Below are 24,021 nucleotides of genomic sequence, written 5' to 3'. Positions count from 1 at the left end.
GATACTAATGCCGTCCTTGTTCCTTGGATATCAAAACCGCCATTGAAGGTGTAGTACTGCAAACGCTATGTGTACGGTGTAAACTGCTTAGAGTGGCTATCCACCGTCCATTATTGATGCCGGAAGCTAAAGTAAGCCACTGAGAGCATGGATGGTAGACTGCCGGTACGTCAAGCCCATACCTTAAAAACAACAAACATATATCGCATATAATATTTGGGACAGTAGTTGGAGAGAAAATTCATAGTTAGTGGCAGTATGGAATGCATGTTCAAATCCGTCCATGTCTATCCAAAGGCGGTGGATGATGAGTTATTATTCGTTTTTATAGTTATTCAAATTTTTGTCCAATGGCCGTAGATTATGCGTTGTTATTCACTTTATATTTATCTTTTTCTTCTTCTTTTTTTATAGAAACGGTGTATCATGAGTTGTTTTTCACTTTATAGCTACCTATTGTTTCGTTTTTACGAAAACAATTGCTTAACTCTACAACTTATAAAAGCATGGATGATGGGTAATTGTCGGGAATATAAAGGAGTTCTTTATGATGTTATTTTAGGACCTTTATCGACATTCGTGAAGGATCGACAAATAATGGATCGTATCATAAAGGCGCAACATAAAAAGCAATAAAATATAAGATAAAAGAGAATGAAACGCATGTAGTGGTTATTATAACAGTTTCTTTTGAATTTAGAAAGTGTCTCAAAACATCTGCTACGAATGAAACTATCAAGCAAGGGCAAAAAGACTATAAGTAGATACATCAGGTCGAGTATGGAAACGACAAAATCCCTTACAGTGATAGAGCAACATGTGTCAGCGAAATGAAAAGAAAGGTCTACCCACCATATGGTATTATAAGGCAAGGTACCTTCCTCTGTATCAAGTCATGTCATTTTTTTAAGCCTAAATCATCGACGCTTTAGAAAGATAGAAAGGCAACGGTGAAACGGTATGCAAGCTGGAATTTGAAAAATATTTAGAGTGACTCTTTGAAGACATCAGATAAATTTTGAATGGTACATAGAAGATTGGCATGGCCGATGTGCAAGCATGACACATACAAACCGAGAAATAATCTAGTAATAGAGAAAGTTTGGAAAATTTTGAGAAAGTAGATGAGGGGTTGTCTATCTGATGTATAATATTTTATGTTAATAGAAAAGAAATTAGTGGGATATTTTCAAGTATCTAGGGCATACACCAACATGACACTCACCCCTATTTTTATTCACATTAGTTGCTGAATCTTTTAGTCTGATATTACTAGCAATAAACAGAAAAAGGCTTAGAGGATTTTGGCCGTCTATTGGTGGGCCAGTAATATCGCATCTTTAATCCACAAAATAATACTTTGATCTTCTATCTTGCTTCGATATCCCATATTAAAAATCATTGGCTCTTTCTTGAATATAATGAAGTTCTATTCAGCCAAAAAAATTAACAAGAAAATAACAAACAATGCTTCTGGAAGTGTGTAGCAATTCAGATGAGATTTATGCCTTGGCTCATTGGTTTAGCCATAATATTGATTTTATCTAAGCCAAATACTTAGGGATGCTACTTGTGGATGGACAGCCCTCAAGGGTTATATGAAACAAGAGGTTTTAGACAAAATTAAATTTGTAGAAATTAATATATTTATCACTTGGAGGTCGAATTATCCTTGTTAAAGCATCCATGTCAAACTTGCCATTACATTTAATGTTCAAAGCACCAAATACGATTATGAAAAATGTTAGAAAGTATGATGCGGAGTTCTCTTTGGAATGGTGCTCAAGAAAAGAAGAAGTTTCACCTGGTTACTTGGAACTTTGTTTGTGTTTCTGAGAAGCTTGGTGGCTTGGGCATTCATAGGCTCAGCTCATGAATGATGCCCTGATGACGAAATGGTGATGGTGAATACTTCCTGAGGAGTCTACTTTATAGAGACCAATAGCTCAAATCAAATATGATTGTGAGAGAAATGTTTTATCACTAAATTATCGGTTTGGTAAGCTTGCATTCTATGCATGGAAATATATCGACAGCACAAAACCCCTCTTCACTCGTTACAGTAAAATGCAGAGATTTTATTCTTTCAAAAATAAGTGTGGTGATGCCCCCTTAAAGTTCATTTCCCATAGCTCTTTACAAAGGTTAAAAAATCGAATGCCAGAGTCATGGCGGTTCATTGTTGGATTTGAAATACAAGTTGTTCGGGAGATTAAGCTGAAAGGTAGGATAGTGGGTGACAGAGTTGCTAACTGATTTATGACTTTGATAAAAATGGTGAGTGTTATCTTTTATTGCCCAATAAATGAGGATGAATATATTTGGGAATTGAATTAAGAAGATTTATATTTAGTTAAGTCCCTTTACAATTTAATATCGGTGGACTAGTCAATCTGCCTCAAAATGATTGCCCATAAAGCTTGGCTTTTACCAGTCCCCAATAGATCTCAACATTTACCTGAATTGCCTTCCATAACATCTGACGATTGATGCACTGCAAAAAAGGGGTATGTTCCTCACTAACATACGTCTTCTTTGCAAAAAACCATGAAGAAACAATTACTCATGTATTTCTACATTGCCCTTTTTTTTACCCCCTTTGGATATAGTTGTTTAACTCTTTTATATTCATCTGGACCTCTCCCAATTTCATAAATGAGTTTTATAAGGTGGGAATTTGTCTCTAGAGAATAGTGCTCGCAAGGGTCCTTATGTAGTTTGGAAAGAGTGGAACAAAGAAACTTTTGGAGACTCTCTTAAAAGACAAGTTCAAAATTAAAACTACCATTGTCATGTGAGCCCTAGCGAGAAATGAATCTTACAAAGAAGATTTGATGATAAATTTTAAGCAAATAGACATTTGAATACTAAGAGATTTATAAAATCCAGCTTGTGGTTGCCGCCTCCTTCATACTGGGATAAAGTTCCTTTTTTTATGCTAGTGTTATTGGCAACTTAGGTATCGTTGGGATTAGAGGGATCCCTAGGTATAGCAATGGCTGCACCTTACTATCCTACATGGGTCCTTGCGGAAGATGTATAGTGAAAGAGTTGGAACTTATGCTTCTTAAATAAGGAGTGGATTACATTCCATTCTTCCTGACTATCGGCGAATATTAATAGAGGGTAATTTGGGGGGAGAATATCAAAAAAAGGTTCAAAACCCGATATCATTAAAGGGGCTAAAAGATTGTAAATTACTATTAAGATAATGTTTTAAAATTTTTATATCCCTCAAGTACGTTCTAAAAAAAATGATGAAAATTTCTCAAATTGCCCCGATTCGAATGCTAAGAAATTGAAACAATTAGGGGTAATTTGGTAATTCCCCCCTCAATTATCATTTGGTTAAAGCCTCTTGGGGGAAAAATCACCAAAGTACTTCGAATTGTTAGGTCATCCCAACATCGAATAGAGGCAATTAGGGAACTTTTCAAACTTTGTTTTTTTTAGGACACGCATATTTGATATAGAAGTTTGAAAGTACCCACTCAAATGTAATTTGTAACCTTTCCAGAGGTGTCGATATTTTCCCAATTCCTAGTTGTTTTTACTCCTCATGGAATCTATATCTAGTGGTTAATGAAGTCAGAGTTCTGCTCAAAGGTAAAGAGGAGCACAGTTTATTCATATATACAGAGAAAGAAATCTAACAGCAGATTCCTTCGTCAGACAAGAGTTATCAAAAAGCTCATCAGATATTTCAAACCGCAACCGCACGAGGTCGATCTCACGCTATCATAGGTAAGAGATACATTACTATTGCAAGTCAGAAATGGAAGTTAAGTTTCAAATATGGAGCAAATTTGGTAGCTTCAACTTTTCTATATCTGTGCTTTATTTTCTGAGTTGTTTTTCCATTTGGTACAACTTTCTCATTGTACAACTTTTGATAAAAAAAAGTTTTGTTTTCATTAAAAAAATAAAATAAAAAATGTCATGAATATAGCTGCACTATTTAGTCCATAATATTTGATGCTATGTTTCGAGTTTATAACAATTGTTATTTTTCTTGCACTCTCCCTCTTGTCAAATATCAACAAAGGGCTAATGGGTGGTATTGTTCATTCCCTAGTTCTACAAAAGTACTGAGAAACTTTGAGGAACAACAGGCCCCAACAATTTGTTATCAACATCAGATGATTGAAGCAGGAACCAATAAGACCCTAGCATGCAAACCCATAATATATTTCTCCAAGGAAGAGGTTCCATGTAATTGGTTATGCAGAAGTTCCAAGAAGCAACTTCTTACTATCAAACACGCCCTAACTGTAAGAATAGAAAGTTGATGAGTAAAATGATACTAATGCAGTTAGAGTTTTTATTTTTAATTTGGTTTCAAAATTTTTCTAGAGATTGAATTTTGGTTTTTTTAGTTTTGTATGAATTTTAATGACTTTTGTTATTGTAGATAATTAAAGGGCATAAATGGGTTTTTAATCTTGGAAAGTATGGGATTATGATTAAATAGTGATTGGGATTTCTTATGGAGCTAGTTATACTAATGGTTTTCTTATAAATAAGTATTACATTTGTAAATAAGGAATATAGAGAATACTTTTTCTATTAGAGACTTGTGGCTAGTTTTTGGGGGTGAATTCCCTTGTATGGTATGATAGAGAGCACAATCTCTAATCTTTCACCTTTATTTGTCTTTTTGGTTGCTTTCTCCTTCATGCTAATATCCAAGCTTGAGAGATGTATATAGTATGGCGCACCACAGTCACTAACTATAAATGATGAAACCACATCCAAGAACTTGAGTTTTGAAAGTATAAGTTACATTTGACATACTGAAGCGACACAAGGAAAATGGTGTCATGGCGACATGGAAGGTCCAATTAAATTTTAATTTTTTTTATTATTATTAGTATACTTGAACCAGGTTATTTGTCTTGGACTACTTTTTTTTGTGTGTATTGTAGATAATTTAGTTGTAGAATTGGAATTTCATTTTTGAGAAAATGAATGACCGGCATTTAATGACCATTACGGTTTTTTATAGAGCAAGAAAGATTTTTCGGATTTTAATAAATATATAAAATTGTTTAGACCAGGCAAAGAGATAAAGTTTGTTTGTGTTACTTAGTAGAGAGAGTGAGAATTTTAATGGAAAATTATAATTTTACATACATTCTAGAGATAGATATATATAGAGAAAGAGGTTATTGGTAGAGATACAGTAGTAGAGAGAGAGAGGGAGAGATGCCAAGGTTGGGAGAGAAAGCGAGTCATAAATATAGAGAGACACTATGGTTGATTTGTGGTTTTATATCAAGGCTTATAAAGTGGGAAGCAAAAATAAAAGCCCCATATTGAGGATTTCATTAAGCCAGGCTTTATAAAAGCTTTAGACAAATAATTGGGTATATACATGGTATGCAAGTTGCTTAGTTTTCTTCTCTCTTATTAGGAGGTACACGTAGGGTGATGTTAGTGTGCACGACTTCGTGATGTTAGTGTGCACGACTTCATGATATTAGTGTGCACAACTGCCAAATAAAGTGTGAGAATCATGTGGGTTAATGTTAGTGTACACGATTTCCAAAACTATGTTAAAATTATGCAACTTCCAAAAATAAACGGTGGCCATTTAAACCAATTTTGTTATGACATAACGGCTCAATTATGTCAAAGAGCTGGCCAGTTCAAGTGGGGAGTAGTCTGGATCCCGATTTATTGAGGGATGAGGAATGGTGTGTTAGTGTGCACGACTTCGTGATGTTAGTGTGCACAACTTCCAAAAAAAATGTAAGAATCATGTGGGTTAATGTTAGTATGCACGACTTCCAAAAAAAAGTTAAAATTACGCAACTTCAAAAAATAAACGGTGGCCATTTAAACCACTTTTGTTATGACATAACCACCAAATTATGTTAGAGAGTTGGCCAGTTCAAGTGGGGAGTAGTCCGGAACCTGAACTATTGAGGGATGGGGAATGGTGTGAACCAATGGTTTAAAAAACGGATCGGTGACCATGATCGGGCACCCAACAAACCGATCCGGATCGACGAATCGGCGATCCGAATCGGGAATCGGGTGAATAGGTCAGAATAAAGCTTAAAAAAAATCGAAAAAAATTATTAAAATTCATTATAAATATTGTTTTTTAGGAATTCAATAAGAAATGAGGGTACTCCATTAAGAATTTTCATGTTTTTGAATGAATATGAGAATATTTATATGTTCTTTCCTTGCATGAACCGCCATTCAGCATTTAATTTACATCACACAAAAGGATAAACATAGAATTATCATGGAATAAGTATATCAACATACATGGACTACAATAAAGCATAAAATTAGTAACATATGATCTAAAAATAAAATGATATACGACGTTATTTTTCTTCTTGGTCACGTTGGTGCCATTGATTGAATTCGTTTAACAATTCATTGATTCGATCTAAAAACGAATCATCGATATTAGCAGGCGTCTGACTATTCCCAAATCCCTGAGTGTTAGTGTTTTGTTGTGTTCCCAATCCAAAATCCCCGAAGCTTGTCCATCCTTCATGCTCACCTGCACTGTCGTGCTCATCCCTATACTGTTGTTGTTGGTACTCGATATGTGAATAATATGGCTGGGATAGGGTGGCCTCAGAATCATTATCTCTCTCATTTTCTCTTTGAATAATATGGATTAAAAAAAAAATTAACAAAATTTCAAAAAAATCGATCATGGATTAAAAAAAAAAATCACAAATTTTCAAAAAATTCTATCATGGATTACAAAAAAAAATTCGATCATGGATTAAAAGAAAAAAATCACAAATTTTCAAAAATTCTATCATGGATTACAAAAAAAAATTCGATCATGGATTAAAAAAAAAAAATCACAAATTTTCAAAAAATTCAATCATGGATTACAAAAAATTCGATCATGGATTACAAAAAATTCGATCATGGATTACAAAAAATTCGATCATGGATTACATAAAATTCGATCATGGATTACAAAAAAAAAAAAACATAAAAAAACAAAAAATTCCATCGTGGATTACAAAAAAAGAAAAAACCAATTCGATCATGGATTACAAAAAATTCAATCATAGATTACAAAAAATTCTATCATGGGTTACAAACAAAAAAAAAAAAACAAAAAATTCGATCATGGATTACAAGAAAAAAAAACAAACATTTCGATCATGGATTACAAAAAATTCGATCATGGATTACAAAAAATTCTATCATGGATTACAAAAAATTCGATCATGGATTACATAAATTTCGATCATGGATTACATAAAAATCGATCATGGATTACAAAAAAAAACAAACAAAAAAAAACAAAAAAAAACAAAAAATTCGATCGTGGATTACAAAAAAAGAAAAAACAATTCGATCATGGATTACAAAAAAATCAATCATGGATTACAAAAAACTCTATCATGGGTTACAAAAAAAACAAAAAACAAAAAATTCGATCATGGATTACAAAAAAAAAAAAAAAACATTTCGATCATGGATTACAAAAAAAAACAAACATTTCGATCATGGATTACAAAACATTCGATCATGGATTACAAAAAATTCTATCATGGGTTACAAAAAAAAAAAAAAATTCGATCATGGATTACAAGAAAAAAAAACAAACATTTCGATCATGGATTACAAAAAATTCGATCATGGATTACAAAAAATTCTATCATGGGTTACAAAAAAAAAAAAAAAAAAAAAATCGATCATGGATTAAAAAAAAAAAAAAACAATTTGATCATGGATTACAAAAAAATCGATCAAATATTACAAAAAAATCTATCATGGATTACAAAAAAAAAAAAAAAAAAAAGAAAAAACAAATTATGTTCTTCCGTACGAGACTCGCCGATTCCGTACAGTGAATCGGCGAGTCACTGTGCAGAATCGTCCGGTTCTCTCTATAACCGGACGATTCCCATTTTTTTCACCGATTCGATTCGTCCATGGCGATTCCCGAGTCGAACAGGGCGAGTCCGCGTTCGACTCGGCGTTTTTTTAAACACTGGTGTGAACGATTCCGATCTGAATCAAGCGATTGTGATTCATATCTATTGATTCCGATTCGAATCACCAAATTTTTAAACCTTGGTCGGAACAATATAATGTTCATGCCTTATATAAACACTTCCCATAAAAATTTCGGAATATTATAGATACTACCCTTGACCCTACTTTCTAGGTATATATGTCCCAAACTGGCATCATTTTAAACTATGTGCTGATCCGGCACAGAATGTGACAAACAGGCTTCATTTTAAACAATGTGTCAGTTAGACACACGTTATGCCTGACCGGCTTTATTTTGAACAATGTGTTAGTACGACACAATAACCACACAACCAACCCCAAATATGTTTATTTTTGCAACCAACCCTCAAATCAAAAAGTGAATAATCTCCATTTCTCCAGCTTAGTATTCATATGTTGTATTTTTCTTGTCACATTAATTAACAAGTGCACCATTTTTTTTACTGGTTTACCAAACTTCTAGTTTTTTTATGGCTTGATAACATTCTATACAAATAGATTGTGTTTCTTGCATCATGGTTGTATTACACTTCTATCAATTGTTTTGAATATCTAATGCCTCATGATTATGGGGATTGGCAGTTGTTTGCCATTTGTTTTTGTATTTTTGTTTAACTAATCCGTGTCACATCCTTATTTGAGAAACTGCCCGTTTGGATGACAGTTCACTTCATCCATCAACTTTTTCAATTCTTTTTAAAAAATTATTGCTGAGTTATTGCAAAGGTTTTCTACATTATTTTGCAAGTTGTGGCAACACTCTATTATAAATATTAGCTTCCAATGAAATGGACATTTGGAACCCGGATAGAAAGGAGAAGAGTCCCATGGCTGTGTATTTAAAAACTAGTACATGATTTTGCTGACATCTGGAACCCTGCTTGCTAGCTCTATTTCTCTTGCATTTTATGTCATATTTCCAATTGGAATTTTTCATGCATGGATCAATGCTTATTGATGAAGTTTATTGCATTAATCAACAATCGATAATTTTGAATGGTGTTGGCAATATTGAATGGTTAGCTTTCAAACTTTTAAATATTTATTTCTTAAATAAATGATATATGTTTACTCTTGAGGGCAGCTTGTGCATTGAGTAAAGTTTTGATATTAAGAAAATCAATTTTCTTCAATATTTATGTAAATATTGGTATTCCTTGAATCTATTTTCATGTTTGGTAATATGTTAGATGAATGAAAGGAGCCTTATTTAATTACAAAATGTCTTTAAAAACTGCATTTCACACATCATATCAATGAAATACACAATGAACAATATTACGGTAGGGGTGATTCCCAAGGACACCGCACTCAGAGTTATCAAATGCTCATAATATACATTTCTCTTACGTGCTCTGCATTTTCTTAAATGATGCCGATCTTGCACAACGTGTGCTGGACTAGCATCATGTTAAATTATGTGGCAGTCCAACACACATTATGCCGGATGGACTTCATTTAAAAAAATCGAAGCTAGTCCGGTAAAAATGTGTCGGACCGGTACATTGTTTAAAATAAAGATGGTATGATACAATGTTGTGTCGAACCGGCGAATTGTTTAAAATAAAGTTGGCAAGGCACACATTGTGCTAATCTAATTTGATTTCATCTTGATAAAAAGTATTATATTGGGGGTATTTTTGTCCTAAAAGATGTTAACTTTTGAACTTTGGGGAGGTAGAAACAATAAATAGTGGGATTAAGGATGTAATTTACAAAATGACAATCAAATTAGAGCCTACCTTCAAATAATATCGAGAAATGTGGATTCAATATTGGAAATCTTTGTGATAGCCTTAAAATATATTTTCATCTTTCTTTATAAAGTTTAACGCTTCAAAAATAGTGTAGATCAACAGATCTATGACAACTTGAAAATATTGAAAATAGACGGTCAAAAAATGCATTACAAAATATACTATTTTCAAAACTTGAAATCCATTTTTTTTCTCATGTCCATGCATCTTGATGATCAATTTGAAGATATTTGGGCATCAAAACAACCTCTTCTAGTGAAATTTTTGAGGTAGGCTCAAATTTGATTGTTTACAGCCTCGGTTATATATATAAACTTTACCATTTATAAAAATTTGTTGTTGGGGAAGGCGTGGGGCAGAAAGTGGCATCAATGTGGTATTTATAATTTTTTCTAGAAATTAAAAAATACAGTTCCTACTCATATATAGAAAGAGTAATGATCCTATAGGACCCTCTCCCATCCATGTGTGTAGGACTACAAAGGATCACCATTAAAATTGGCACGGATCTCTAAAAAAGTTATCGTGATCATTTGGGTTCCTACACACATGGGTGGGGAGGGTCCTATGGGATCATTTATCATATAGACATACAACACCTCTTAATAATTTATTTTTAAAATAGATAATGGCCCTATTTTCTAAAGAATATATAATGAAAAATGTTTCGATAAGACTGCAATTCTATCAAAATAAGTAAAGCCGCATCTCATAACTCAACAAAAATTGCAGTTATAGAGTTGAAAAACCTTCAAATCGATCATCTGGGCTTGACGATTATGGTTATGAAAAAAATAGGATTCCAAACCCTAAAAATAGTTATATTATAAAGGGAAAATTACAAAAAACCCCAAGACTACACTTACTATGCAACTTACCCCCAACCCAACTTATTGTCTCACTTTTTCCCCAAAAGTATACTTTCTATGCAAATACCCCTCAACCAAAAAATTTTATTTTTTTTAATGGAAATTCCCTTCCCATACAAAAATAATCAATTTCGCCACTTACAAGGCCTTCACGTGTGGTAATGCCGGAGCGTGCATTGAAACTGCTGGAGCGGGAGTACTTCGAAGCACGATCGAGCAGTTTCAAAGCTCGGTCCAGCAATACATGTTATGGAAGTACTGTTGCTCCGACAGTTTCAACGCATGCTTCGGTAGTACTACATCGCTCTGGCAATACCACATCACTTCGGTAGGTTGAAAGCATAGTCCGAAAACACTCCGACAGTTACCAAGAGCGTTTCGGTAGAAAAGGTTCTGTCAGTCATGCCGCTCCGGCAGTTTCAAAGTGCGGTCCAGCAATACATGTTCTGGAAGTACTACCGCTCTAGCAGTTTCAATGCATGCTCCAGTAGTTTGAAAGCTCGGCCCAGCAGTGGTTGCTCCGGCAGTTGCGAAGAGCACTCTAACAGATAAGGTTCTGTTAGTCACAATGCTCCGGTAGTTTCAAAGCGCGGTCCGGCAGTACATGTTCTCGAAATATCGCTACTCCAGCAGTTTCAATGCAAGCTCTGACAGTACCACATGTGAAGGCCTTGTAAGTGGCGAAATTGATTATTTTTGTACGGGAAAGGTATTTCCATAAAAAAAAAAAGGAACTTTTTTGGTTGAGGGGTATTTGAATAGAAAGTGTACTTTTGGGAAAAAAGTAAGAGAATAAGTTGGGTTGGGGGTAAGTTGCATAGTAAATGTAGTATTGGGTTTTTTTTTGTAATTTTTCCTATTATAAATTATAATACATTACCTTGGTTGTCCATGTGAAAAATAAGTGTTCATGGATCTGCAAGATCTCGAACATTTTTTGAACACCAAATTTCATAATCGATGTTTGAAATTAATTTTAAAGCCCTCATAAAATTTTTCCAAAGTGCTTTACGAGGATTCGTGGTAAAGCTTTCATTTCTTTTCATAAAGCATTAACCTTATAGAAATGGGCAAGCTTTCTATGCTCCTCCTACAACATAGAAGTTCTATCCTCCCCCTACCATCCAGCATCCAATTTTGATCAAGAGAGCTACTCACCGTTTGATCTTAGATCTGACGTCTCAAAATATTTTATTTTTAGTTTTTTTATACAAATTGTATGAATATAAAATTTGGTACGTGCCATCTTCTCATTGGGGGCACCTATAAAAAATATTAAAAATAAATTTTCGATAAAATATAACGATCAAAATACGCCTTGAAACTTTTAAAGGTATTTTGGTCATTTTAGTTGATTGAAAATAGTTTTTTTATATTTTTCGCTAGTGTGAGTTTGATAGAGGAATGAACGTCCAAAATTTGTTGTCAAAACAGTTTATAGAAAAAAAATTAAAAATAAAATAATGTAGAAATATGATATTGTGATTGAAGCAATTTTAGCCCTCTATTCAGAATTGACGGTTGGATGAAAGGGAGGATAGAACTTGGAGGAAGTTGAATAAAGGGTAGGATAGAAGTTGTAGGAGAAGCATGGAAATCTTAACGAAAGGGCGAAGTATAAGCTGACATATTGTACTTTACAATAAGAATCAAATAACGTGCATAGCACGTACTCGTGCTAAGTAAAACTTTAAAACTCAGCGGTGTCATATTTCTGGACACAGCGCCAACCGAGAGAGAGAGAGGGTGAGATTCAGAGAGGTCAGTCTAGAGAGAGAGGGGAGAGGCTAGAGAGAGAGAGAGGAGAGAATGGGTTTGCAATGGGTGATTCTCTCGTATGTGGTTGCAGCAGAGGCCGCTGTTGCCCTATTTCTCACATTACCTTCTCCAAGCATCATAAAATCTCGGATCGTGAGCCTTGTCTCCTTGATTTTACAGCCGGCCCTTGGAATAGTGCCTTTTGCTGGTTTCCAGCTCATGGGTTTGTTCTTTTTCACTTCCAAACACTCTCCATGAATGGATTGAATCACATGGAGTGCCTACTTGTTGTTACATTTTTTTATTTTTAGGAATTTTTCTCTGGATTTTTAGCATTCAAATTCTTTTATTTTCCTTTTGTTTTCAACGATGGACGAAAATTTGTTTATTTTTTTTGAAATATGTCTAACCTCGGCGAATTTTTTGTGGAGATATCTATGTTTATTGATGAAAAATGGTTCTATTCGTCTGCCTATAGTCATCGCGGTTGGGATGTAAAGAATTTTACTTACTTCGCATAATTAATTTGTGGTCCTTTTCTTCTTAGCAACTCTCTGATTCCCTGTGTTGTTCTTTTATGGGAATCTAGGGGGGATAAATTCCATTTTTATGTTGATTTCTTTTACTTATTCAGTTTCTTAATTGTTACTTTAGTTTGTTAAAGTGGTTTTATTTGTTCTCATATGGAAAAGTTCTTATTTGTTCTAAAGTTGAAACTTATGGTACTGTTTGGATTCAGATGTGTGTTTATTTAAACCCTCTTATCGCACTCTCTGGATTCAGATGTTGTATTTGTTCTTCAATAATGTACTGGGCTATATGTATCCTTTAGGTTTCAAACCTGCAAAATTTTCTAGAAGCTATAGGTGTAGGAAGGTGGAGTTCGTTCTTCTTGTTCTGACTTCTCTATGTAAAATTTACTTGCTATTCAAATGAATGCAGATATTTACTGGAAGCAAGAGCATCGCTTGATGTGTACGTCTGAAACATGTACGGCAGCTGAAAGGGATCGATACGAAAAATCAGTAAGTTATTACCTGATATCTTCTACTTGTTTCATGATTGCTTTAGGATTGTTATATTTGCAAAGTCTCCCTCCCTCTCTCCCCCCAAACCCTCCCCCGCCCGCCCTTCTACCCCTCTTTCCTCTTTCTATATTTCTTTATCTTTACAAGAATGTTCATCTGCCCCTATAATCGATATACATGCCTGCTTTTTGTTTTGCACACATGTATGTTTGTTTTTTTTTTTGGAGAGAAAGGTTAACTTTGTAATTAAATGGTGAGAATACATTTGGCTAAAACCTTAAGATGGCACTCCCACAAGTTGGGTGCTCAGACAAACAAAAGTAGTAAGAGAAGAAGGAGAAAGAGGGAGAAGTACAAAGTAAAAGAAAAAAAAGAATAAAACGATCTACATCAATAGAAGTGATCGGAGTTCAACTAACTCCCCAAAAGTTCTGTATCCAGGCTTAGCTTACGACCTGCGAGCTTTAAATTGCCTTCATAAGCTGACTGTGTTGGTGCGAGAAAAGCAACCGACGTTCTGACTTGCTTCCTTTGCTTGGAGAGGGAGCAGCTCGAAGAGGTAAAAAGGGATGTTGGTGAGGTTATAACGATGTGGAGGCAAGATAGAGAATACTCGGAGATATTGTGGAGCAAAATGGGGGCTCCGGCTACTGGTGAGAGGCCAGCAGACCTTCCACACCCGGAAATTCTTTGAAATTGTTAGGGGTTGAAATTTTTCCCATTGTCCGATTTCTTTTTACCCCAAAATTACTCGTTCACCTCTGTTCCCTATCTAACTTGATCTTTCCCTAATTTTTCCCATTGCACACATGTATGTTTGTTGACTGTAGTCTATTCTTATCCTCATTGATCTGGATTTGGTTTTGGTTGGCTCTAAGCAAGAAAGCAAAACCATGATAACTAATTTAATCTTTGACATTCAGTTGTTTCATAAACATGCAAATTAAATCAATAGATGGGTCTAACTGGATGAGTAATCGAGCACCTTGCAACCCCAATGATTGCAATGTACACATATTTTAATAGTATAACTTACACTGTCTTTTATTATTATTGTTATTTGGTTTGCAGTACATTATTATATTCCCAATTTTGTCAGTAGTGCAGCACACGTTTTCAGAGCCTATAAGTATATTTGCTAACATTTTTGTGAAAAATGCAATTGGAATAAAGCTTGGAATGAACTTCATTGCTTCTTGATGACCGAAATTACGTGGATAAATCTTTGGAGTTGGATTAAAGATCGGATTATTCTTGAGTAATTCAAATTATGGAGAAATATAGAGAATGGCCATTTGGCTTTTTAGGATAACAGTACTGAAACACTTCCTTTAGCTGGTTGAAGTATTTAAATCATTCCATGATTGCACATTCGCTTTCAGATCTTTCTTTTCCTACACTTTTAATGGATTGCCAATCTCAGCATGGGTATTCTTGCACGTCATAACGAGACAAATTATATTCTATTTGTTTTCTTTTTCTCTAGTCATGGGTGACTTGACTTGATGAAATCTCTATATTTTATAGTGCTTTCATTGTTGCAAATCTTATCCACAAGTTGGTATTGCAACCACAATAATAGACCTGAGAATCTTTGTTGAAACAATCTTACAAACTTCAGTATGGTAATAGGTTGGCCCTAATCCTGATTCTTAAAAGAGGACTACGATCCTAACATTGTGGTGAAGTTTCAGGCCTGGGCTACCTTGATTCTGGCCTTGTTGGACTGGGCCGGTGCTGGTCGGGGCCCTTGGATCGCTGGTCATGCTGAGGTTGGTCTAGACTTGGTCCAGGCCCGAGTCACTTGTGGCCTTACTCAAGCGGGGGGTTTGGGATTGTGGGTGTGGGGTATCTGACTCAGGTAATCTTGTTTGAGGTGCTATAGTTGCTTTTGCAGACTAGGTCCACGAGTCTGGCAAATATTGAATCCGACATGGTAGCCGTGTTTATTCTCTTCTTGGAACTTTCCTTCATAACAAATCTCTCAGGTTACATCCACGACTTTCCTCAACAGGCTCCTGTATGCTATTGTGTCCATGTTCTTCCCTTTATAGTGATTGTTGACTATAGTTCTCATTGATCTAGGGAGTCCTGAGAGAAGTAGTCCAATATAGAAGGTCTTTTGACCATCTGGCAAGTGATGCACACATTATTGGAAGGCGTTACCATTGGAGATCTCTTAATGAGACAAATTTAAGGCTATGAGTTATCGATCTACTATGATTCTCTGCCATGTCCTCCATTGGCTCGTAGAAATGGATCTGAATGGTGGTGAGGAGGCTCTCATCTGAATTTGGTATTTGGTTCCGGAGTGAGTCGGGACTCCTGTCCCATCCTCTTTTACTTCAATGCTTCTCCGGATAATCCGCCTTTTCTCGTCTATCGAATTGATCCCACCATCACCTCAGGGTGCCAATGAATCCCTGAGTTAGCTTATTCAACACTTCAGCTTTCATTTTTCTGCCTGTCATATGAGCATTATTATCTGCAATCATCAGGCTGAGCATCTCTATAATCTGCTCTGAATTTTCCCATCAATGCACCAGAGATGGTTCTATAGTTGAAGTGTTTAACCGTCCTTGGAACATAATGGGGTCTTCATGTCAAATTGGTAGGCATTGGTTGAGCACTTTGAGGCTTTCTTTGAATAGCCTGGATTTTCCGCCCTGGGTAATCTTCTTGGGGATAGCGTTGTCTTTGGTTTTGATTCCGAGTTGTCTGAGGACTAATTGTCTGGCTGTCAACCTCTCATGGCACTTAACTTGCATAGTAGTAGGGAATGGGAGACCAATGGCTACCTCGTACTCTCCTATGGATCTCTGTGCATGACTGCCGCTGGTTTGTTCCTCCACCGTGAGTGGTTTTTGGGAAATCATACTGTTCGCAAACTGCGATACTAGTCCCAACCCAGTTTGAGGAACTTCCTTAGTGTTAGAAAGAGAGCAGTTTAAATCTCCATCGATGATACCAAATTTTCGACTTGCTCTGCTAGATTCTTCCCCAACTTTTGGTCGATAGTGTTTAGCGCAGTATTGGTCTGATTTAGTTGCCGGTGGACCTTGTCTTGTGCTCCTCTTTTCAATCCTTCTGTAGAGGAAACGGGCACTGCTTGTCTCTTATCCTCTTCGTCCAGTGACTCCAGTCTAAATAGTTCAAAATAGGGGAAACGTTGACATCTCCAGCTGATTCCCTGTGGCTGAGTTCCATAGAGGTTTTGCCACCACTGCCATTTTTTTCCCATAAACAAAGTCAGAAAGAGATCTTCTGTCCCTCTTTTTGAGCCTTGATTCAGAGGCCTTGGAGGTGGGTCATCTACTGCTCGTTAATCTCTTGAGCCAACATTCTCTATGGTGTTCACTGAGGTACTCTTCATGCGGTGTTGCTGTAGCCCCAGTGATAACAAGGGCCTCCCATGTCGTAATCTCCTTTGGGTGAGATTCGAAGTCCTTCATACTGCATCTCTTTTCCAGGAAGTAGGGTAGTGCTGAAGAGATATTTGAGTCGAAGTCAATAATGACTCACCTAGCATTATCCCCAGAGATACTTCCCCTCGGTGGTTCTACTGTTTTTGTTGTCTGGTGCTCCAGAGCCCAGGACTTTGGGTTTCCAATTTCAGCTGGTTTGGCTTTTTGAGGGATCATCACCTTTCCCTCTACATCGTCCTCCATGTAAACGCCCTCAAATCTCGCTGGGCTATGATTACTAGTGTGCAGATGGTTACTGCTTGGTAGCATACTTTCTGGGTAAGAGCAACATTGATAGATCCGAACATGAATAGCCTCTAAACCAAGTCCTTTGCCTACATATGATGACTCATGGCTTTAGTATTACAAAGCCCTTCACTCTTTTCTACCTTGATTTGGGCTACACTTCAACAAGAGTGCATTGGCTATGAGTCACACCTAACTCCATCGAAAAGCTGGGTCGCCCCTTATGCTATCAACCAGCTATCCGCAGCCTTTTACTCACCTCTCTACTGTGCAATGGGAGTAGTCTTGCGTAGAGCTTTGATTCTTGCCACACTATGTGCTATTTTTTTTTTGGTGAGGGAGGGGAGGGGGGGGGGGGGGGGGGGTGTTGGGGATTCCATAAGGGCGCGTTTGGCAACCGGGAACTGGAATTAGAATTGGAGATTTCCAATTCTGAAATCTAGAAGGCAGAAAATTGAGTCTATGGTAATGGGAAATGCTATGTTTGGTTAACCAGTCTAGAATTAAGGGGATTTCTGAAAACTGTGTTTGGTTTATGCTGAAATTTCGTAAATTATGATATTTGAAAGTCAGCCAACTTCAACCCTTTATTAAAGTTTTTGTTGATGGTATGGTAATGTTTGTTAAATAAATTAGATTTCAAAATCATAGCTCATCTATGATAGGTCTAGCAAATTTACACTCAACGTCCCAAAAAAAAATAAAAAAGATTAATTGGATAAGGTGAGAGCAATTCTTAGTATTTCAATTTTTTTTTCCTATACATCAAATTGAGCTGACATCTTTAGCGTCTATACTTTTCACCCGCAATAACCTATTAAAAATATTGAAAAATAATTTGGAAAAAATATAATGATTGCAATATCCTTAGGGATCATTAAGGGTATACATGGGTGTTTCAATTTTATTTTATTTTCTATATACATCGGATTCAGCTAAAATTGTCGGAGTCTATGATTCTTCCCCTCACGAACTTGTAGAAAATATAAAACATTTTTTAGAAAAAATAGAATGAATCGAAATACCCCTGAAACTCCACATTATAGATCACCTAAAATACTATCGATGACAGTCGTATCTAGGTTGGATAGTCCAGAATATTCTAGTGTTTTTTTTTTTTAAATGTATTGGATGGATCTAAAATTTTGGGTGTCCATACATCTAAATAACTTGCTCCTATAAAAATATTTTGTAAAAACCGACATGATGGATTTGGCCTTAAAACTTTGAGGGGTAGTTTGGTCATTTTGTTCTATATAAATTATTTTTTTGATATTGTTTATAAAAAGCAGCCTATTAGGCACACATGCCCTCTAAATTTCATCTCGATCTGGTTTTAGGAAAAAAAAAAAAGTAGAAATATTTGAAGTTTTGTACACATTTTCCGAAATGCACATTTCCCATTGTCTGAGCAATTTGCTCTTCTATGGGTGTGGTGGAATTCTAGCTTTCTCATTTTTGAGAATGTGGTCATCCTTTTGATGTAGCACTTCCATTTGCCAAAATGGGAAATGCTACAGTTTCAATAATTTTGCATTTAGCAACTAACTTTACAGTTTCCAAACGACCCCTAAGAGAACTATGATAGCCTCAGCTGAATATGCAAGAGATCTATCTCTTGGGCAAGGAATTTCAAAACCTTTAGATGTCTTTCAACAGCAAATTTAAGGTCCAATAGGGCCAACATTTTTACCTTCACCCATAAGGAGGTCCAAGGTCTAGATCCATCTCTTGGATACCCTGAAGCCTAAGCTTAGGTGTTATCGAGCTTCACATTGATGAATGCTCCCATGATAACCCTCGGCATTGTGTTTACAAGGATATTTTAAAATTTGACAAGGGACACTCTTATCAACTTTCACTGGGTATCTCGGCTTTGGGGATTCTTCTTGGGCTCAAGCAAATGCCATTCTTGAAAGATGAAAAGATTCGAGGCATCGTAGCAAGAACATCTATCGGTAGAAGAAGATTCCAAAATTTTTATCCTATGGGTGCATCACCACCACACGCAAGGTTGAAGGCAGGGAGCCTCGAGGGCCGGTGGGATGAACGAGCTAGGCAAACCCACGCAGCATGGGTTGAGGGCTCCATGGTGTGCACCTAGGCACACGGTGCCACGATGGCCTACGCGTAGCCCGAGCAAGGCACACCCGCACAGTTTACCTGGTGGGCACCGAGGTGTGCACCTAGGTACACGGCATCGCAAGGGCCTGCCGGTCGCCGAGCTAGGGACACCCAAGCTGTATGCCTGGTGTGCACCAAGGTGTGTGCCTAGGCACAGCGCAACAATGGCCTCCAGGTTGCTCGAGCTGGGAACACCCGTGCGGTATGTGTGGTGAGCACTAAGCTGTGCGCCTAGGCACAATGCATCGACGGTCCACAAGTCAGCCGAGGCGAGGCACACCCATGCAATATGCGTGGTGAGGACCTCAAGGGAGTCTTCTGGTCCTTGGAGACTATCTCACATTGTTCGACCATTTATCACTCGTGGACGCCTCTTCAAGTTAACTTCCGTCATACTTGCTGGAAGGCCAATGCAACGGTTGATGGTTTTACTAAAGAAGAGCTGAATTATAGCACTGCATAGTTATTCTCTCATTCTCTGATCCTACTGTTCATTTTCTACAATCATTTATCTCTATTTTTTCTTCTATCTTTTTTTACTCTTCTATTTTCTGCTAACTGTACTATCTCTCCTTACCTGTCCATCTCTCCTTATCTATTCTATTCTCCTAGCTCTTCTATTCTCTCCTCTTATCTCTTTTATCTTCCCATCTGGTCCCTATCGATCGCTTTCTCTAACCTAACATTTCTCTGTTTCTTCCCATCCTCTTCACTTCTCTTTCTACTCTCCTTTTCCCCCTACCTTGGTTTTGTTGCTATCATTTCCACTTCTCTCTCTACTTTCATTTTCTCCCTCTACCTTTCTCCTCTCCCTCCCTTTCCTTTTCTCCCTATTATATCCCAAGTTTTAAGTCTATTATATACGTAATGTCCCCCTTTTTGTCTTTAGAGGGCCTCTTCTGTTTTCTTTTCTTTTTTTGGTTTCTCACGTGTTTGTACATTTTTAGCGAGCACCAGACCTATGGGCTGCCTCATCCCATCTCTTTTGGGGATACTTTTGTAAACATATTATACATTAATATATAGTCATCAGTTAACTGGGAAAAAAAAAAAAAGGCTTTTAGAATTTTCCATTCAATGGCTGGAGCGGAGAAGAAGATATGTCTTAAACTAGTAGTTGTAAAGCAAATTCAAAGAAAGAAAAGAAAAGAAAAAGACAAAAAAAAAGAAGAAAAAACAGAAGAAGATGCAAAAGTTTCGCAGAAGTTTTGGTTTCCAATATTGTTGGTTTTTTAACTTGGGTTCTTTGGTTGAAGTGACTTTACTTTGGCCAAAAGAGTAGAGAGCGCAAAAAATGGATGACAAGTTCCATTCCCTGCTATGTTTCAATCTAGAGGCTAGATTGAAGCAACTATAGCAGATGTCCCTCCCGCTGCCTCTTGCAGTGGCGTCGCATTTGACATCAAGTGACCTCAACATGGCATCAACATCCATTTGGTTGGATAAAAAATGACCTGCTCACCCTGCTCTTTATGTGCATCATGCCATGTTATTAACATCCATATAGATGGGTGGAAAATGACTAAATATATTATTGCTAGTGAACAGCTGCCAACAGGAAGCTGGATTGATCAAATTATCACTTAGGCTCACCTGTGGCAGGTTAGAAAATTTTACACACAGACATCATATTAGATAGGTAGGTAGGTAGATGTGTGAGCTTGTGCGTGTATCCAAGTGGAATGGTTTTTGTGTCCTGGATATTTATTTATGTAAAAAACTCTGGTAGAAACTTGTTTCTTAATTTGTGATTTTTTCCAACTTTTGGAATTGTGATAATCTTCACTGTGGTGCTTAAAGTGACTGAAACTACATTTCCATATCTCAGAGTGTGTTTTGGCTTGTGTTTGTTGTTAATATCTGGGTTGAATATTAGTTTTCAAAACTTGAACAATGGCGGAATTCAATAAATTTTGGCTGACCAAAATTTGAACATGGCACCATTTGAGCTCTTCGATATGATGATTTTGGCCAACTTCAGTTTGAATTTTGACTGTTCTATTAAACCTAAACCCAGATTATAAAGTCGAATATATGGATTTAGGATCCTCACAGATTTTGGGGTTGGCTGAGGCCTAAAAATGATTTTGGCACAAAGTAGCGGAAAATTCAAATAATAATTTTAAATGCCACACGTGCGCATATGCATTTGTGAGTCAGGGTTTTTCTTTTCATGCATTTTCTTATGTATTTCTTTTCCAGAGGTACTTCATTTGAGTCTCAGTCCACTCTTAGTCTGCTACAAAATTCATTGTCCAAGTATATGCTGATTACTTTGTGGTGACCTAAACACAGATATATAAAGCTCAAAGAAACGCAATTCTCTGTTTGGCCGCTTGTCTTCTTTACTGGTAATTAGTGACGACTTTCATCTACTGAGCTTGATCCCTTAACCTTCCATTTATCTGGGCTCTGAGAGAGAGAGAGAGAGAGAGAGAGAGAGAGAGGAAGAGAGAGATACATCATCATCAACAGAGCCTCTTCCCAAAGTATTTGGGGTCGGCAGAGGGCTGATACATGTTTGGGATTTTATCTTGTGGTTACAAATGCAGGTTTGTGCACCGTATCTGTAACTACTACAAAGAACTCCAAAGGCTGGAAGAAGTTGAGAAGAGGCGCAAGAACTTATAGGATTTGTAACACTAGGGAGCTTAATAGGAGACCCTCTTTATGTTTATCTGCACACTGTTTCATTCGGCGAGTCTCTCTTTCTTGTCTGTTCTAGTACAGCTAGTTTTGAAGTTCACTAACCACTTGGAAAAATTTGTTATATCATAGAATCATCTGGAAACTGTTGTGTTTCTGCATACCCTTCTTGTGATTGTATGGTTACTACGACATTCATGGTATACCCATCTCATTTCTATTCCAAGCTCACTTGGCTTTGGAGTTTGATGGTATCAGGTTCTCTGTGCTCAAGCTGGACGAGATAAGGTGTCAACTAGCCAAGCTAGGTAGGCTTGGCTTGTTATGAGCTTAGCTGGACCAATATTTTATAGCTTGATGAGCCAAGCCAATCGGGGCGTGGCTTCTTGTTTTCTAGACGAGCCGTCACAAGCTTGGCTTGAGCTTGTTTAATGTATTACTAGCAATCATCATATAATAATCAAGAAATTGCAACAGAAAAAAAGGAAAAAAAAGGGGTTTGTGAAGATTTTGAAATCTTTTCTACTGGGTAATTTATTATTCTTATGCATGAATATAATAGTCGGACTCTAATATGGATTTCTTACCACATTCTCTATAGGGCACTCTTATCTCTTATTTCTTGGAGCTCGGGTCATTGAAATGTTATATAACTAATATGATGCTGATAGCAACATTATAGGAAATAATCTATTGAATAGGAAAATATGACTGTCTTTTGATGCTTGGATGTTAGACATGCTTTGCCAAATGAATAAATTGTTTATGGGGAAAAGTTTATATAGAGCCGAGGCTCTACACAATCTAATTTGAGCCTACCTCAAACATTTTATTAGAAGAGGTTTTGATATCCAAATATCTTCAAATTGATCATCTCGGCATCAAGATCTCGACATCAAGATGTATGGGCATGAGAAAAAAATGGATTTCCTGTTTTGAAAATAGTGTATTTTGTAACACGTTTTTGGGCCGTCAATTTTCAAGATTTTTAAGTTTTCATAGATACGCCAATTTATATTATTTTTGAAGCTTTAAACTTAATAAATAAATATGGAAATATATTTTAAGGGTATTACAAAGATTTTCAATATTTAAACCACATTTCTTGATACTATTTGAAGGTAGGTTTTAATTTGATTGTTTAGAGCCTAGGCTCTATACACACCGCACCTTTGTTTACGTATTTTTGTCTAGCATTTAATTTTTTTAATATAGCAAGTTAAAAGTAATGTAGAGATGATATTATTATAATCATAATTCAGGTATAGCTATATTTTACTCAAAAAATAAATTTCAATTATATTATTGTTATTATGTCTTTTATTGGGTGGTTATCATTGTTATTATGTTAATACACAGAGCATAATATTTAGTTGAAATTTTAGAAGTGCCACATAATTTTCATATTTATAACTGAGGAATTGATTTGGCACCAACTTATTACTCAAGATACTACAAAGCTATTTTGTTAGAATTGGGCGAGAGAGAGAGAGAGAGAGAGAGAGAGAGAGAGAGAGAGAGAGCAGTTATACATGTAAGAGAAATCAGGAAAATAGAAAGATCTAGAAGAGGAATAAGAAGGAGATATAAAGATATAGGATGAATACTTCACTAAATGATAGGGAATGAGAGTACAGAAAGTCCAGAAGCACTCTAATGAAAGCTTTTGAAAGAAACTTAAAATTGCATGTAAGATAGGAGGCATTTTACACTTTGAGAGGATTTTAAAAGAAACTTAAAATTGCATGTGAGAGGGCATTTACTCAGCGAGAGACAGTGAGAGAGACTATTTATGGAAGATTTAGAGAGAGAAGCTACAAAGAGAGAATTGAGGAATCCATAAATGGTAATATGAGTAGAATTGAAAAGTCCCCAATGTAAGAAGAGAGAGAAACGCTCAACTGAATTGCATGTGAGAGAGGGCCTTTATACGTGGGAGAGAGTAATTTTTGTTTTCAATCTTACTTGAATCTTAACCCAAAACTAGTGTTCTTATGCAACTTACCTCAAATTTAACTTTTTTAACAAATACCAGTCAAGTCATAAAAAAAGATAAAATAAACACCAAAATACCCTTTGAAAAGCATGCAGTCCAGCACAAAAAGGGGGCGGTTTGACA

At 36.2% G+C, this 24,021-nt stretch overlaps 1 protein-coding gene and 1 non-coding gene across 2 annotated transcripts; both read left to right on the top strand.

Moving 5' to 3' along the window:
- The first annotated feature begins 992 nt into the window (after positions 1-992).
- On the top strand, positions 993-1,095 carry LOC148782230 (U6 spliceosomal RNA). The gene has a single exon (XR_016055176.1). It is a non-coding gene; the product is annotated as a U6 spliceosomal RNA (small nuclear RNA).
- An 11,263-nt stretch (positions 1,096-12,358) lies between these two features.
- On the top strand, positions 12,359-22,063 carry LOC18421719 (uncharacterized). Its single transcript, XM_006826525.4, has 4 exons — positions 12,359-12,617; positions 13,337-13,419; positions 21,552-21,607; positions 21,809-22,063. The coding sequence occupies exons 1-4, from the start codon at positions 12,446-12,448 to the stop codon at positions 21,885-21,887; spliced, it is 390 nt and encodes a 129-aa protein (XP_006826588.1). The 5' UTR covers positions 12,359-12,445; the 3' UTR covers positions 21,888-22,063.
- Positions 22,064-24,021: the final 1,958 nt, after the last annotated feature.

Source organism: Amborella trichopoda, chromosome 4, assembly GCF_054954075.1.
Source record: "Amborella trichopoda isolate Santa Cruz 75 chromosome 4, AtrichopodaSantaCruz75HAP2 v2.0, whole genome shotgun sequence".
NCBI classification, from domain to species: Eukaryota; Viridiplantae; Streptophyta; class Magnoliopsida; order Amborellales; family Amborellaceae; genus Amborella; species Amborella trichopoda.
This window is presented reverse-complemented; position numbering and strand designations above follow the sequence as displayed.

Coding starts and splice junctions, on each gene's coding strand:
- LOC18421719 (XM_006826525.4), top strand. CDS start 12,446: ATGGGTTTGCAATGGGTGATTCTCTCGTATGTGGTTGCAGCAGAGGCC. Junction 13,420..21,551: donor GGGATCGATACGAAAAATCA/GTAAGTTATTAC, acceptor ACCTAAACACAG/ATATATAAAGCTCAAAGAAA. Junction 21,608..21,808: donor GCCGCTTGTCTTCTTTACTG/GTAATTAGTGAC, acceptor TTACAAATGCAG/GTTTGTGCACCGTATCTGTA.